The sequence below is a fragment of the Copadichromis virginalis genome, linkage group LG12 (genome assembly GCF_057382275.1).
Source record: "Copadichromis virginalis isolate Kocher_CV1m ecotype Utaka linkage group LG12, C_Virginalis_male_GT1.1, whole genome shotgun sequence".
Lineage (NCBI taxonomy): Eukaryota > Metazoa > Chordata > Actinopteri > Cichliformes > Cichlidae > Copadichromis > Copadichromis virginalis.
The window spans coordinates 38,241,043-38,257,188 of NC_140629.1; the positions used below are offsets into that span (position 1 = coordinate 38,241,043).

The following is a 16,146-nucleotide window of genomic DNA, read 5'->3' on the forward strand; positions in this document are numbered from 1 at the left end:
CAGCAGCGGTGGGAAAAGTCAGAATTAAAATATAAAAAAAAAAAAGATAGATACTATATTTATTCATATAAATGACTCTGTCTGGTCACTTCTAATTAAACGGGTGAAAAATAAACCAAAAATCAAGCACAGTATCAATCAATGATGACACTTCAACAAATACAATTTCTTGGAAAATGAAATGTATATATAAAAACAATCTCCATGACACACACAGAAGGCTAACGAGGATTCTCATACATGAAATTAGATACAATACTTTTCAAAATGATCCTTTACAAGTCTGCGAGAGCGCTGTAAATATTAAAATGGCCAGAAAGCCCATCCTCTGTCAGTCGGTTGGTTGGTTCGAGGGTCAGCTCCTCATAGATTTGTCTCTTCTGTCCTCCCTCTTGCTTTCTTGTCTTCTCCATCACTATGCTGCAGCTCTAATTTGAACATATCAGTATTTTTTGTTATTAAATTCTATAATTCCCTGCTTTTTCCTGCTTACAGCCCCTGACCGAGCCCCAACACACATTCACAATTAGCCGAACTCTTATCATTTCTCTCTCCTATTTTGGCTTCCTTAGTTTTATTAGAAATCCCACCCTCCTGCTCCCATGAGCAATCTGACCCCCAATACAACCTCCTCACCTTAATCTTTCTGCTGCGTTTATAAACTGCCCGATAAAGTGTTCTTCTCTGTGTTCTGCGTCTGGTTTTTGGTCGGTAATGTTCCTGTTTCTGCTCCAAAGAACCTCTCCTGGTCTCTGAATGTATTATCTGCATTGACTGAGTGGATATGTTATCAGTCTGTGTGTGCTGTAAATCCACTGGCTTCAGTTTTAAACACAGCATTAACAGTGTGCAGAGCAGAGACGGTTTAGCTTGTATCTGACCCGTTTATTCTAAATAAAAACTAAACTCCGTCTGGACTCATGGTGTGAAACTAAGCACAACACTTGATCTTAGATGTAAAGCATAAAATAAATATTTTATGGCTTAAGCAACAATAAATAATCTGTTACATGACGTATCAAGCAGCAGTAATACTCGCTGTACCACTCAGGGTACTCTTTGTAATGGCTTGCCTTCTCCTTCCTGGAACTACAATTTCATCTTTATTGTAAACCCATCACGGGTTTCAGCTTCGAGCTCTAATAAATAATATTCTACAGCTCGAATCTACACTCACATTAGGAAAAGTATGTAAAGATGCTACATAATGGATCACGTCAGCTCTGTTGAAGTGTCAGTGTTCAGATGAGGGGAAATCTTTTTAATCCACCTGTAAGACAAACACAGAAAGCAACCCGACAATCTTACACTGCTGTAGAGCACAACAGCTGCCCCCCCGACCATCCAATAAACTATTAACCCTTTACATCATAAACCTTTTTTTTTACAGCATCATGGCCAAATGTATGTGGACACCCAAACCCAATGCCCCTAACAACAGCCTCTGCTCTTCTAGTTTTGTAGTTGTGTCCATCAAACTGGATGGACATTTGCACACACGAGATCCATCGCCAACACAGCTCCTCTGCACAGCGCTGGCAGTAGCTTTACTATTCGTCTGCAAAATGCTACTAAATGGGTAAAACGAGTAATTCTCAGCATTTAAAGAAGATCTGTTGGGCTGATGTCCAAATGCAGTTTAAGTCTTGAGCTCTAGAGTTGCTGTGCAAGGTTCACAGATCAAATTAACTAATATTTCATTAAGATAAAGGTAAATAAACTGTTTTAGCTCCCTTTAAGTAAAAAAAAGTGTTTAAGAGCTTTTGGCTCACAGGGTTTTAGGCAACTTGAGCCATATTAAAGAGAAAATAAGGACAAGTTCTTAATGAAAAACCTAAAAATGAGAAAAGAAACACAAAGTAAAAAAAGAAAAGAAAGTCCATCCTTGTTTCAGTTTCAGCTGATCTTTGATTTTTGACCAACTAACATGATAAGAAAGAAACTTTCATTTCAGCATCTGCATTTTCTTTCTGAGTTAAAAATATCGTAATCATGTCATTTGATTCCCCTTAGTGGGATTGGGTTAAAAATGCAGTGCAGACTGTTTCCATGGTTAAAATGGCCAAAAACCCCTTTAAAAACTGCCCGGTGACAAAAAGAGGCATCGAGTCTGTCCACATACTTTTGGCCGTAGTTCTTAATTCTGAATCGCTAACACGGATAAGGTCACAGGCGAGGTGACGTGTGCGTGATTATACAGTATGATCCACCTTACAGTATTCTGTTACAATGACACCGTAAAAGAATAGATAATCTGGGAAAAATAGTCTATGGGATATGTGAAAACTGCAGATCTGCACTCGGAATTCAAGATCAGAAGGAATAAAAAAGCTAAAACTTTTCACTTGCTATTCTAATGAAGGGCACAGATGGTAAACTACAGAGAAATGCTGCCGCCGTGATCTGGATGAAGCCACTTAGTCCCTTTTCCGTGTCTGACCCCGGAGTCTTTGGGAGTTACCGGCTGGCTGGCTGACACGTGCGCTTCCAAACATCACTGCGTAGCCCTTCACCATTCTCAATGGTCTGCCCATATTTGGTCTTTAAAAGTCAGTATTCATGTGTAAAAAAATATAAAATCAACTCACAGACAACAAAGTCCAGCTGGAAGTCGGAATAATTCCAGTTGAAATGTTTTAACATTTGCTTTTTGGTATGGAATGGAGAAAAGAAAAGGGGACGTGTAGTGCCTGGGAATCAGAGATGTTTGGAGTACAGCTGCTGTTACCTGATTGTGCTTTTCACAGAGGATTCATGATATAAACACTCGCTAGGAATCTCAACTGGCCTGAGTGGAGGCTCAATGGCATCAACCAGGATGGATGATGAGGATGAAGGTTGAGGAAAGATGCCTGGAGAGCAGTCTGACGAAAAGGGGAACATCTGAGAGACTGGGTGAGTATTGCACATCAAGTATAGCCGTCTTTTGCGACTGCTTCAGTTGATGTTTCAGGACGTTTTCAGGGCTGCTGTGCAGAAAGGATTGAAACGCTGAGGAGACAGGGCCGTCAAACCCTCGACCTTGAACCCTCTGCATGCAGGAACTGCACTAAAGCAGCTTCTCGTATAACTTCAAAAGACGATTGCACGTACCTGCCGCACAACCAAAATCCCCAAAGTCCAGAACCCGAAAAATGAGAACAGGAGGAAAAAATAGAGGAGAAACTTTGAGCCAGCCTCTCTTTGTTTGGGCTCCAACAGCAGCTGATGGTGATCCTGGAGGAGTCTGCTGCTAGCCCAGCTGTATCTGTCCAGAGTACGTCGTCAGGAGGAGCATGATGGAGAAGCCCGTCAGCAGGCCGGCGTTCTGGATGCCAAAGGTGAGGAGGAAGCTGCTGCCACCTGCATCCTCTTCCTCACGACTCACCTCGTTCATCTCTGGAAACTGTGACACATAAAACAGAGTGTCACTTCGTAAGTATCTAACGAGTAAACAAGAACAGCTCGACCTTATTCAGCTCAGTCACACCAACTACTACTCATTATCTTACCCCTCATTCAAATTGTTCAAAGTCCAACACATAAAATATTTACAAGGACTCTCCCCTTTCCTAACCAGCTGTTCAAACCTTCTGTTTGTAATAAACAGCCAATCAGAAGAAAGCTGGCTTAGAGTGGGAGGAGCAAAAACAGCTTGTTTCAGAGAGAGGGTAAGCTTGGAGGCAATCAAGGCTAAGATGAGAAAGAATCATTCAGGATTATTTTTCTCATTTATGGTCCAAGAATAAAAAATGTGAATCTGAAAATGAGCAGCAGAGCTCCGCCTCAGGTCAGCTGTCAGCTTAATCGCACATGTTTCAATATAAATATATTAACACAACCTAACGTGAAGGATGTAACAAAAACTGCAAAAGCAAACTGACTAGCAATCAGTGTACAGACTGTATAGTACAAATCATTTATTTCATTAGGCACCTTTTAAGTTTATTACATAGAAACATAATGCACAGCTTTTAAACTTTCTTTGAAATATGACTCTTGGACATCCTGTACAGTGTCTGACAGTGAGAATTTAAAAAAGACTTTTACCGCTACAAATAAATTCTGTACTTCTGATTGGATTTTTACTTGTTTATTATTTTTATTTCTCAGCATAACCAACTAAACAGCAACACGAGAACATATTTCAAAAGCCCACTACCTCAAGAGACCCATCTGTGTTGATTTAATCTCATAGTTCACAAATCACTGACCATGTCTGCCAGAGCGATGTAGAGGAACATTCCTCCTGCCAGGGCGAAGATCCAGTTGGGAGAGAAGCTGTTACCGGCCAGGATGCCAAAGCCCATGCCCAGGTAGCAGCAGCAGGCCGACAGGAAGTTAAAGAAGAGAGCCTGCTGTATGCTCATGCCGGCGTTCAGCAGGATCACAAAGTCTCCTGGTAGCAGGGAAACATGCAACAGAGTCAGAACAGCTGACGTTTCAAGTAGTTTGTTTTGTGACAGCAAACAAAACATATCCATTAAATTCATTAAGAAATGTTCTCAGGAGATCTTATACTAAAGGGCCAAAAGGAAAGTAGCTGGGGTTAAGCTTGCAGCCTGATTATCTCGGCATTAGGGACACCCGCCCGCTCAGAGTCCGCCCTGACTCACCCAGCTCATGGGGGAACTCCTCGCACAGGATCGCCACCGAGGTGCTGATGCCCTGGAAAACAGAGGCGGTGAACGAGGCCCCGATGGCCAAGCCGTCAATAAAGTTGTGCAGGCCGTCGCTCAGTGTGATCATCCAGGCCAGCGTGCCGATATCAGAGTAGGTCGTCCCCTTCAGCCAATAGCAGCCGCCACCACTGGTGCCTGACCGGCCACCGCTGTCTGGACTCTGAGAGTCCTGGAAGGAGCGGAGGGAGAGAAACCGGTGGTTCCCACTTTGTAAGTTAAATTTCTTTAGATCTGATTATTTCAACAAGAGTGATTTTGTTGTTTTTAGGTGTGAACCTCCAGTCATAAACTGACACTGTCCACATATACAAAAGTTAATTCCCATTTTCATTTTCTGCGTTCCTCTTCTTTTAAAAGTCCAGCAGACAAGCTGCTCTTTAAGCTGTTACATCCATACCTGTGGAGTCTGTGCAGGGCTGAGCATGAGCTCGCCCTCCCCTGCGTCCACTTTGCCCAGAGCCAGGCTGCTGGCTTCTCCGTTCTGCTGCAGCTTCTCCTTCTCCCCCTCCTCCAAATCCCTGTCAGGGGTTGAGTAATGATCTGCACCGGGGTAGTGGCTGTGGCCGTGGCTCTGAGAGACAGGCGGGGAAAAATCTCAGCACATTCTGATTATTGTGAGCAGCATCTTCCTGACAGGTGAAATAACCTCAACATCTGGTTAAGAGGAGGTGCAGATAAGAGATCTGACTTAAAAGTTGAAGATGTTCCTTTTTGCTTTTGTCGTATTTGCTGGGACTGAACAGCTGAAAAGGCCGACCACGTGATTTTAACCATTTTCTCCTTCAGTGACTCAGTGAGGTCGAGTTCTGTGAACTGTCTGCAAAGCCAACGAGGAATGAAATCTGCTCAAAAGCGTGCAACAAAGTCGCGAGTAAACCACAGCACAAAGTCACTGTTTCACTCAAGGACACGACACCAGATCCGGAGCTCCTTTAGCTCGTAAAATTGTTAGCAGTTAACTAGGTTGGACTGAAAAAGAGCAACCACAAGGTGGAGCAACGGTCCCACAATCACACCCCACAGTTTCTTTTATTGGCTTGTCATTTAAAATTTTAGATTTAAAATCGAGGAAAATCTACAAAACGAGTGCTGAATCTGTGCAAAGTTATTATTTTTAACACTGAAACCGTTAAAGTATCCACTCTGAGGCTTTTCGGGTTTAAGGAATTTAATTTTCTAAGAGCCGATGACAGGACACCCTGCTGTATCTTTTTATAATGGAGAACTTTGAAATACAAACACATGCTACACACCACCTATCAAATTGCACCACAGCACTGGCTGCAATATTCAGTGTCTACAGCTTATATAGGTATGCATATATAGAAAACAAGCTTTGCGTATTTGAGTTTATGGTGTTAATCTTTCAAATATTTTACTGTTTTCACAAAACAATGTGTAAAAGAAGAAGAGGGTGAAAGCGGTCGCAGGCAGCTCAACATATTTAATAACTGATATTTAATTAGCAGCGACATCTGAGTGACTGAAGCTGTTAATTTATAGAATTTCACCTGATAAACTGCCGAATAAAACTTTTCTGCCGCAGTTGTTCCCACTTCCGAGGTGCACAGGGAGGAGAGGATGAAGATCCAGGTGGTGTGAACTACGACCTCTCCGTGAGCTTCTACAGCGATTCAAATATTTTATTTACCTTTTCGGAGAACCTTTTATCAGGCATCTTCTAACACATGAGCGCATCTAAGGTAATAAATGATTTATTCCAAATATTTTCATTTATTTTTTAAAATGTCTTTTTAAGTGGATCTTCCTGAGCAGTTGCACTTCTCCCGTTTACAGACCACATATTTCACCATCAAGGTTTTCTATTGGTCGCTCCCCTTCGTCGGGACCAATGACTGGGAATATATCACGTGACCAAATGTCCATGACGCGCCATGTGGTGCCTCATTGGCTGTTACGTGTGTGGAGTTAAATGATTGGCTCTTTTTCTTTCTTTTTTTAAACGTCTCTATCGATCTCATGCCCCGATGAAGGCAAAAACACGAATGTCTGTCAGCAAAATCCTCTTGAGTGATTAAATTATTCTTCAAAGTCCCGGAAAACAAGAATGTTCAGGTCATCTCGCCTTCCTATTATGTCTAAAAGTCACGAGAACATTTTCAGGTGTCTCATTTTTCACTTTAGTACAGTATGTACAACAAAGACTACAGTGCATAATGTACACTGTATTAGCAGCACCTCTGGCTTCAACTCCAGCTAGTGACTTTGCAAACCTCTGTGTCAGTCAACAGATGGGATCAAACACGCGGTTTGTAAACTGCCTGCAGCGTTGAATCATCACTTTCCCAGTTCTTTCTCTCAGTTACTGAGACGACAACACCCTGTCCAACTAGTGTAACCTGCTGCTGCTGCTGACAATAAATATTTAATTGTGTGGCGTGATCACAGCAAAGACGAATCAGAAACATTAGATGCTAGCCTGAGAAACACATGAAGGAGTAACCAGGGATAAACTATTCCCCACTCAGCAGAAACATGACGAGAAGACACTTCAAGCCTTGCCAGGTGTCTGAACAGTTTTAAAATAGTGAACAGAGCACAGCTCAGGCTTTTGCAACACACCGTGAACCACATTTGAAAATAATTACTCTTTCTCAACATTTGCACGTACTTTCTGTAATCTTGGTGACTGGTTTGAACGACAGCGACTATCTAACAATAAAATAAAATAAAACACAATGAAGTCAATTTGTATCACTCTTGGTATACACTCACCCCGTTTTTTTGCTTTAGGAGCACTCTGAGAACTTTTTCAGTGAAGAAGAAGAGGTAAAAGCCTCCGAACACCACGGCGGACTTGGACACGTAGAAATCGACCATTGGGTCAAATCCAAAGGCCTAGCATGCAGAAGAAGATGATGTTAACACGTGCAGCAATGTGTTGCAATAAAGAATGCTTTCATGAAGGGCAGTGGTTCAGGATCAGAGGGCCCCGATCCAGGATCAGAGGGCCCCGATCCAGGATCTGAGGCCCTGAATCACTGTCCTTTGTGTTTCTTGCAAAAATCGTATTAATTTAGTTGAATTTAAGTGAGGACTGACTCACAGCTGATTGATGTCTGCAAGACAATTTAGACTATTAATGTCATTTCCAATCAAAAAACCTTGATTTTCCTTAATGCTTGTGCTGTCTATGGTGACTATAAACTTTAAAGCAGATTATTCTGTTGTTCAGTGGTACATACAATAAAAACTCATCCTACTCACTGTGAAACTGTGATTTATCTCACATTAAGTGAAAGGAGAAAAAAAAATAACTAGTGCACATAAATACATGTGCACAAGGATTTGAACAATGACAGTTTATCATTTTGTCCTTGCGCATCACCACAGTGGATTTTAAAGTCATCAAAATGTGATTTAAATGCAGAGTTTCAGCTTTAATTCAAGCATTAACTGTTTAGGAATTACAGTTATTTTTATATGTAGCCGCTTAAAACTACAACATTTTAAATGTAAGGACTAGAAACTGAAAACTGCCTTACTGGGTTGAGATCAGGTGACTGACTCGTCCACTGAAGAATATCTAATATATAGATTATTTTTTGGAGACTTTTGGAGAAACCTTTTAGTAATATGAGCAGAGAGTACAGCCCAGCACACGGTACAGAACTGAGAAAAAACTCTAGTGACCCAGTTCCACTGGCAGCCATACATGCCCGTGCTTGTTGGGCATGTATGGCTCCACCATGCTTGACATATAATTTGCTACACTTCTCCAAACTTTTCTCTTCCCATTCCGGCTACATCGGTCCAAAGAATTTCATTCCAGAGCTCTTCGGATTCTTTCAGATATTTTCTGGCAAAGTGTAATCTGGCCCTCCTGCTCGTGAGTGTAACCAGAGGTTTGCACCTTGCTGGAAGCCTTTTGTATTTACGTTGATGAAGGAGTCTCTTGTATGCAGTTATGTAGTTGTTTTTGTAAACCATGGAAATAATTCTGTGATCATCTGCTTCTCTTGTCTTCTGTGGTATTTCAGGCCTTTTGCTGTTGCTGAGCTGGTGAGTCCATCCTTACTTTTTAAGAATACAGCAGAGTGTTGATCTGACACTCCTAAATGTCTAAACAGTTATTTGTTAAACCCCTTAAATTAAACCTGAACCTCTGCACTTAAGTCTTTTCTTGAATGTTTGACTTGAAATACACTGTGGGGGTGGGCAGAGATTAAAGTTAAAAAACAAACATGGACCTAACTGTATTTCCAAATGCTTTTTTTTTATTTTTATATATATATATATATATATATATATATATATATATATATATATATATATATATATATATATATATATATATATATATATATATATATATATATATATATATATTTTTTTTTTTCACTGTTCTTTCCAGGAACTACACAGCAGCCCTGCTAAAAATGCACTGCAGCAAACTGAGCCTCAGCAGCACCAACACTACCTCTGGGATGAGCTGAAACAGGGCGTTGGAGTAGAGAGTGCCAATGGCCAGGGCTATGAAGTAGAGCAGCAGTCGCTTGTAAAAGGTTTTCTTCATGAAGGGCACGACGCACGCCCCGACCAGCGAGCACAGAGAGATCAGTGTCACGCATAGGATCCCATAGCCCCAAACTGATTAACAGAGGAGAAAGAAGGCGGAAGAAGAGAGAGAGAGAAAGAGGTAATCAGTTTGGAAATAATCTTGTCGGATTAATGACCAGTGTGTTAACCAACGTCATGAGTTTTAAAAAAAGGGGGGAAGACCAAGCAGTTAACTCCCTGGAAAGGAACAATTAAATGAAATCATCCTGAGAAAAAAGAGACATGAAAGGATTTTCAGGAACAGCGAGCCGATAATCCGCTGAAAACAGCTGAAGTGAGACCACCTTTTACTTGTATTTGAAGATAATCACCAGTTCCTCATTTCCACTGATAAAAAGAAGATGTCATTATAGTTTACTCCAATCTCAAGCATTCACACACACACTCTCGTTTTCATATCTTAGTGAGGACATCTAATTGACATGCTTTCCCTAGCTGCTTACCCCAACCCTAACCATCAAAAACAAATTCCTAACCCTCAGCCTAAACCCGAACCATAACCTAACCGTAACCCTGACACTAAAACCACATTTTGAGCCTCAAACCTGCCTTCAAACTTGTGGGTTTTTGTCCCCACGAGTACAGCGGCATGCCAATTTTCTGTCCTCACAAAGATGTGGCCCACACACGGTTGTTATGATCTACTCAGGTGTGTCTGTACCACTGTCATAGCCTCAGGCTAAACACTGCAGAGACAAAAGGGGGCAAACGAACTTTAAATAGCCCACTCGTAGCAGAAGGAGCAATGCTAACAAGGGGTCACATTTCAGTTTGAAGGACACTTTAAGGGTGCAGTGCTCCATTTCCCAGGGCTCTGTTACACACAGTGAAACACATGACCCCCCCAAACAGTGACTAAAACCATGTTTCAGGTCTGTACAGCTTTTCTAGCATCAGAACAGAAATTCTCTCCTCAGTTAAACAACATAGGTGGCTTAGATCTCAGTACCAGGAGAGCTACAGACACAGGTACACACACACACACACACACACACACACCAGAGCACACCAGATCAGAGCAAATTCCACAGGGCCCGAGAAAGCCACAGAAAGGAAACTAAGTCAGAAACAGGAAAGAGTTATGAACACAGGAGAGACAATGGCGAGCTCGGCCAAAGTGCTGCAATTTTGTAAATGACGGCAGGTCAGACCGTTTCCAAGTTTCCTACCAAACCCCCTCACAATCAGCTGTTTTTTGGTATTTTTAATGAAGCCATGAAAAGCATTAATTACAGTACTATAAGCATTTGCTGAATTACACCAGCTCATTATGAGAGGGTCGGGTGGAAAGCACTGACTGATTTTTGATGGCAATGCCATGAACGAAGCAGAGCGTAATCTTTGTATGAGTGCATGAAAGTCAAAGGTCTGCATGTATGCATGTCCCGATGTCAAACCTCTGGCAGCAGCTGCAGGATGGCAGTGGAGAACAGCGTGCCAATGGCAAGCGCGATGAAATAGGTGAGTGCGTATTTCCCAAAGCGCGACTTCATCAGGGGCACGATGAAAACTCCGGTCAGGGCGGAGACATTGATGATTGTCACACTTAAGAAAGAAAAACCCCAAACTGGAGTTGGAGTAACAGGAAGGTACAACGTTAAAACAAAGCGCTGTGAATAACGTGCAGTCATCCATCTAGAAATCCAGCTCAAGCTGTGGATAAAAGATAACGTCAGCCAGATTCAATCATACAGGTCAAGCATTAAAAACAACAACAAAAACATCATGTGGGCTCCGGGTGTTGGATGTGAGAAAACTGTTGTGTGAGTGTCTTATGTCTGCAAGATCAGCAGCTACTTTGACGTTCATGCCAACGGCAGTAGATTTTCCATCACTGCAGAGGTGAAAAAGTAAATTCTCATTATTCCAACAAATGCATGCGATAGCATCAGCCTATTTGATGTCAGTTCAAATCTGGTATCAAACAGTCATATGAAAGAAATAAACACCATCTTTCAGTTTTAAGGTTTAAGTATACATATAATTAAAAAAAAAAATCTGATCCTTAGAAGGTCTTCCAGTCATTTAAATACAGCCTCAAATGAACAACAGCGCACGACATATTACACTGTGTCGTTATTTCTTTAACAGTTTTTTAAAACCCCTTCCTGCTTCCTGCAGCCAGGTGCTGCTATTCAAAGGCACACGATTACTTGTTCATCAGCCAGTTTAACCAGCTCGATACAACCAGACATTTTGGCAGTTTGCTGGTTTGGAGCGTTCAGGTGGGCGTTAAAAAACACCATCAGCGATCTTAAAGAACAACGCGTGCAAACATCAATGAGATGAAGCAACGTTGTAAAGAAAAGTGGCCAAAAGTCCTGTGAGAGAGTGATGAAACCATTACTTCCAGGTATTGCTGTTTAAAGGTGCTCCTCCAAGCTACTGAATCACTGGGTGCATTTAGATTTTCCACTCGCTGCTTTTGGATTTGACTTTGTTTTGTCAGATAAAAATATGACAGTATAATATGTCGCGTGTTATTGATTGACATTGACCTGATACGTAAAACCAAGAGAGCTAAAAGCAGATGCATTTTATTTTTCATATGACTGTATGCAGCTGCAGCTTATTGATTTTTAAGTACTCAATTAAACTGTTCTTATATTTTCATGGGGTTAAAATCAATGCTCAAACTTGTGTTGACAGATTTTCTGATCAGGAGAAAAACAGGCTGCACAGACAGTTGAATCAGCTAGAAGCATGCACCACATAAATCCTGCAGTTTAATCCACTTTCTGTTCCCTTCTTTAGTTTTAGTAATTATATTGTGATACGCTGCAGCTTTACTCCACCTGGACTCTAGAAAGCAGTCAAATAAAACAATTTAAGTACATGAAGTAGTTGAAGTGCTCACACACAATGCTACAGTTAAATATATCCAGCAACACCTGTAAAAAGAATAAAAGGAAGTAGCCATTGGTTAGATTTTCCATATCCTACAAAACAAATTTTTGGATGCTGTGAGACAACTTCTCAACTTCTTGCTGAGGAAAAAACAAGTAAACAGATGAGCAACAATGGTGATGAAGGGAGATGAGTACAGCTGAGGAAAAGAGATATTTAATAATGTTAAAAAAAAAATGCATAAAGGGGAGAAAAACATGAGATTGTATCAGATCAGAAATGGTAAAAAATGGAAATCAGCATCCCGTCATGTTACTAAACTGGATACAAAAGAAAGGATAATCAGGTCATATTTCAAAAAGTATTTCCTCAAAGAAAATCTGCTGCATGCAGATCAGAAGCTGTGACAGTAGTTTCCCAATAGCAGCATCCAGCTCAGCTATGAACCATGGGAACTTTATCCTAAACATTTTAATGACATCAGAAACTCAAACAGAATTTTAGAGAATACAGAGCCAGATGTCTTTGAGCCGTTTAGATGAGTTTGAATCGTTTCCGCTTTCTGATGAAACTATGGTGAAACACTCTGTGGTTTCTGACTCAATAGCAAAACTCTGTTTGTTTCCCCACTACTTGGCACCACTGTTTTATATTTCATCATTATTATTTAGTGTTTCCAGTAGCTAATGGACCTACAGTAGCTCTGGTACAGAAAAACAAGAAACACCAACATTCCCATCACTGACTTGATATTGGTTCTTATGTTCAATGGTAACTTTATTGTCTCCAATGGGAAATTGATTTGCTGACTTCGCATCCCTGCTAAGTTTTGCGTCTTTTGGTCTCACACACCCGACACTTTATTAGGTACATCTTCTAGTGCTAGGTTGGGTCCCATTTTCCCTTCAGCATTGCCCTTAACGCTTCATGCCACAGATTCACAGGATGCTGAAAACATTTCTCTGAGATTTTGGTTCATAACGACATGATAATATCACACAGTGATGTCAATCTCCCAAAGGTGCGGAGGTCAGGTGACTGTGGAGACCATCTGAGCACAGTGAACGGTCATGTTCAAGAAACCAGTCTGAGAGGATCTGATGTTGTGAACCGGAAAACTGTCCTCTTGGAATCTTTTATTAAAAGGGTTGGATGAGGTCAGCGACAATACTCGGGTTGGCTGTTGTGTTTAACCAATGCTCTTTTGGTACTAAGGAGAACAAAGTGAGAAAATATACCCCAAACAACTAGTTTTGATGATACCTGTGAACTGTAGCCTCAGTTTCCTGGACTGAGCTGATAGGAACAACACCTGATGTTGTCTTCTGCTGCTGCAGTGCATCCGCTTCAAGGATCAACATGTTGTGCGTTTATAGATGCTTTTCTGCATACCTTGGTTGCAACCAGTGGTTATTTGAGTTACTGTTGACTTACTTTCAGCTCTAAGCTGTGTGGCCACTCTCTGATTTCTGGTATCAACAAAACATTTCTTCCCAGAGACGTGCCACTCACTTCATATTTTCTCTTTTTTGGATATTTTTCCTATCAGTCACCTAAATCACCTTTCCTACTCTGATGGTTGGTTCTAACGAGTTGAGATGGAGTACACACCAAAGTGGCTGGTGAGTAACCTGCAAATTCCATGTTTGCAAACTGTCTCCATTACTGCTGTCTAGAGTGTTTCTTTCAAAAGAGGCTCAAGACTTCTGGAAAAATCATCAATCTATTGAGAAATGTTCACGGTGTACAAGAGCCGTGCAGATGAGTCAAAAACCATTTAAACACAGCTGCTGGACACGCGGTTAAGAACATAAGCAGCAGAATAAAGAGAATGTCATCAAACATCATTAAAACAAGTATCTGGTTAAAAAAGGATCATTATTTTATGTCTATTAGCAGCATATCAGTGCTAATGTGAGTCCTTGGGTAAAGCTGGATTATTCACATGATGAGAAAAGAAAAGGTTATTAAATTTCCTCTCTGATACCCGTAAACCTCCAGCTAGGAAAACATCTCTCAAGCCAAAATAAGCTGCCTAAAGAGGAAAGTGTGAAGTGAGCTGAAGCCATGAGGGCCTGATAAGGGAAAACAAATTTGTCAGTGGAGAGTGAGAAATGGAGCCACAGCTCTGGGGCCATTTCTTCTTCACCTGTCAAGGATGAAATAAATAAGGACACCGGCTACAGCACAAGATTCAAGCCCAAAGTTTTTGCCTGCATAAAGAAAGCTGTCGTTTTTCTTTTAGCTGAAGCTCAACAAATGTTTTGGACTTTTCTGAACCGATGATCCTGAGGCCTTGAGCACAAAACATCACATGACTTAACCAAAACCTCCAAGTCTGTGATTAGCTTGCTTTTTATACCAGCCACACACTCCAGAGCCAATTTAGTTTTACTTCATGAAGACTCAAAGGTTTTTCTTTTTCTCTTTAAACAGCAGCCTGCACTGAATTCAGCATTTCCTAGAATTTCTGACAGGATGTGCACGTCAAAGCTTTCCAGCCTGGACTGTCTTTACCTGGATGAGATCTGTGCTGCATACTGAAAACGCTGAGAGAAGCTGGACTGTGGACTCTGAAAAATGTGCTGGTTTTTACAGAAAACTGAGAAATGCAATCTGAGCTCTTGGCTAACTGTGCGTGCTTATTTTGGCTTTCACCTCCTTCGGGGACACCATAAAATCACCAGGCAACAAAACACACAAATTTCGAGCTGAGATTTGCAAGGTGTGTGATAATACTTGAACTGACAACAGACATGAACAATGAGGCACAGAAAACCTTGAAAGAAATACAGCGATTGCAGAGGAAGTTAAAAAGAAAATATTTGGAGAAGAAACACTTTCTGGATTTATGCTGTTTTTGTCTGAGATGCTGCTTGGATGAATCCAAATGTGTCTCTTCTAAATAACAATGAAAAACAATGAAAAAGGCTTTAAAAGACATTAAGGAGCAAAAGGTAAACTTTGATCAACACATATGTACAATTTCCACCAGAGGAAATTAAAACATACAAATATGTTAAATATTAGTATTTAGTTGGTGCTCACCTTCAGCGTCTGAGGGCCTGGGGTAGGTGTCGCTGCTTTGCTCCTCCCCTTTATGTGCCCTGCAGCTGCCAGCATCCAGCTGCTGCAGCATGGTGGGGCACAGCTCCTGAAAACCCCGGCCATCCAGCCGCGACTCCTCGCTCATGCTGTAAATGGCCAGTGTGTCTGCAGGCAAGCACTGGAACAGGAAACATCCCCATAAATGACCCACACAAGCGAACATCTCACCGTTGGTGAATTAGCCAGGACATAACCAGGATGCAGTGACAGGTTAGCATGCTTTTCACCTTCATGTGGACTGAAAACACAACACAAATGAGTCTGTCAAGACTCATATTTGGAGTCTAGACTAGACGAAATTAACAGGAAGGCACTATTGCATAACATTGGTGTCACCAATAAAATAAATAAATAAAAAAACAGCATCTGACCAAATAAAAATGATGATTAAATTTTCAACTCTGATGAGTTAATGTTAACAAAGTAACAGTTTAAAATAATCCTTTTCGTTGGGCCTCGTTGTTGCCTCCACCGACTGTGTCATCACAGCACTGTAACATTTATACTGGGCACGCTGAGGCGGGCTGAACCTGCTCAGAGACAGGTGTTGCCCCTCAGAATAAACCTTCATGTTCATGCTGGAACAGAAATAGAAGTCAGAGCTCCCTCTTTATAATCGGAGAATCTGAGCTCTTGAACTGATATATCAATGAAACTAATGTGTCTTCAACTGAGCTGCAACGCATGACCAAGGTCATAAACATCAAGGGGTGGAGAAACAAGGAAAGTGCGTCCCAAAGTGACGTCACAACTGCCACTCACGAGGGCGACAGCACCTAAAGTAGGTGTTTTCACTCAGAGCCAGAGCTTTTTAACAACATCTGCTCTCATTGTAATTATGAAAAGGCTGAAGTAGAGAAACAAGTTCAGAACAGAGTGTTTGATGCAATCAGAAGACTGAGCTTTTGGGATTAGTTGCGCATGCGTTGACTCGGGATGCATGTGGCAG

At 41.3% G+C, this 16,146-nt stretch overlaps 1 protein-coding gene across 2 annotated transcripts in view; it reads right to left on the reverse strand.

Moving 5' to 3' along the window:
• Positions 1-42: 42 nt before the first annotated feature.
• Positions 43-16,146, reverse strand: part of slc39a14 (solute carrier family 39 member 14) — a 30,570-nt gene continuing 14,466 nt past the window's right edge. The window contains exons 4-10 of one of the 2 annotated variants that reach the window (XM_085476431.1): positions 15,138-15,315; positions 9,103-9,272; positions 7,398-7,520; positions 5,059-5,232; positions 4,596-4,830; positions 4,194-4,378; positions 43-3,385 (exon numbers count right to left, since the gene is read on the reverse strand). In XM_085476431.1, coding sequence (XP_085332557.1) covers positions 3,233-3,385; positions 4,194-4,378; positions 4,596-4,830; positions 5,059-5,232; positions 7,398-7,520; positions 9,103-9,272; positions 15,138-15,315 — 1,218 coding nt within the window. In that variant the 3' untranslated portion in view covers positions 43-3,232. Of the gene's footprint in view, positions 3,386-4,193; positions 4,379-4,595; positions 4,831-5,058; positions 5,233-7,397; positions 7,521-9,102; positions 9,273-10,639; positions 10,810-15,137; positions 15,316-16,146 lie in introns of both variants that reach the window. The other variant, XM_085476432.1, reaches the window with a different exon arrangement.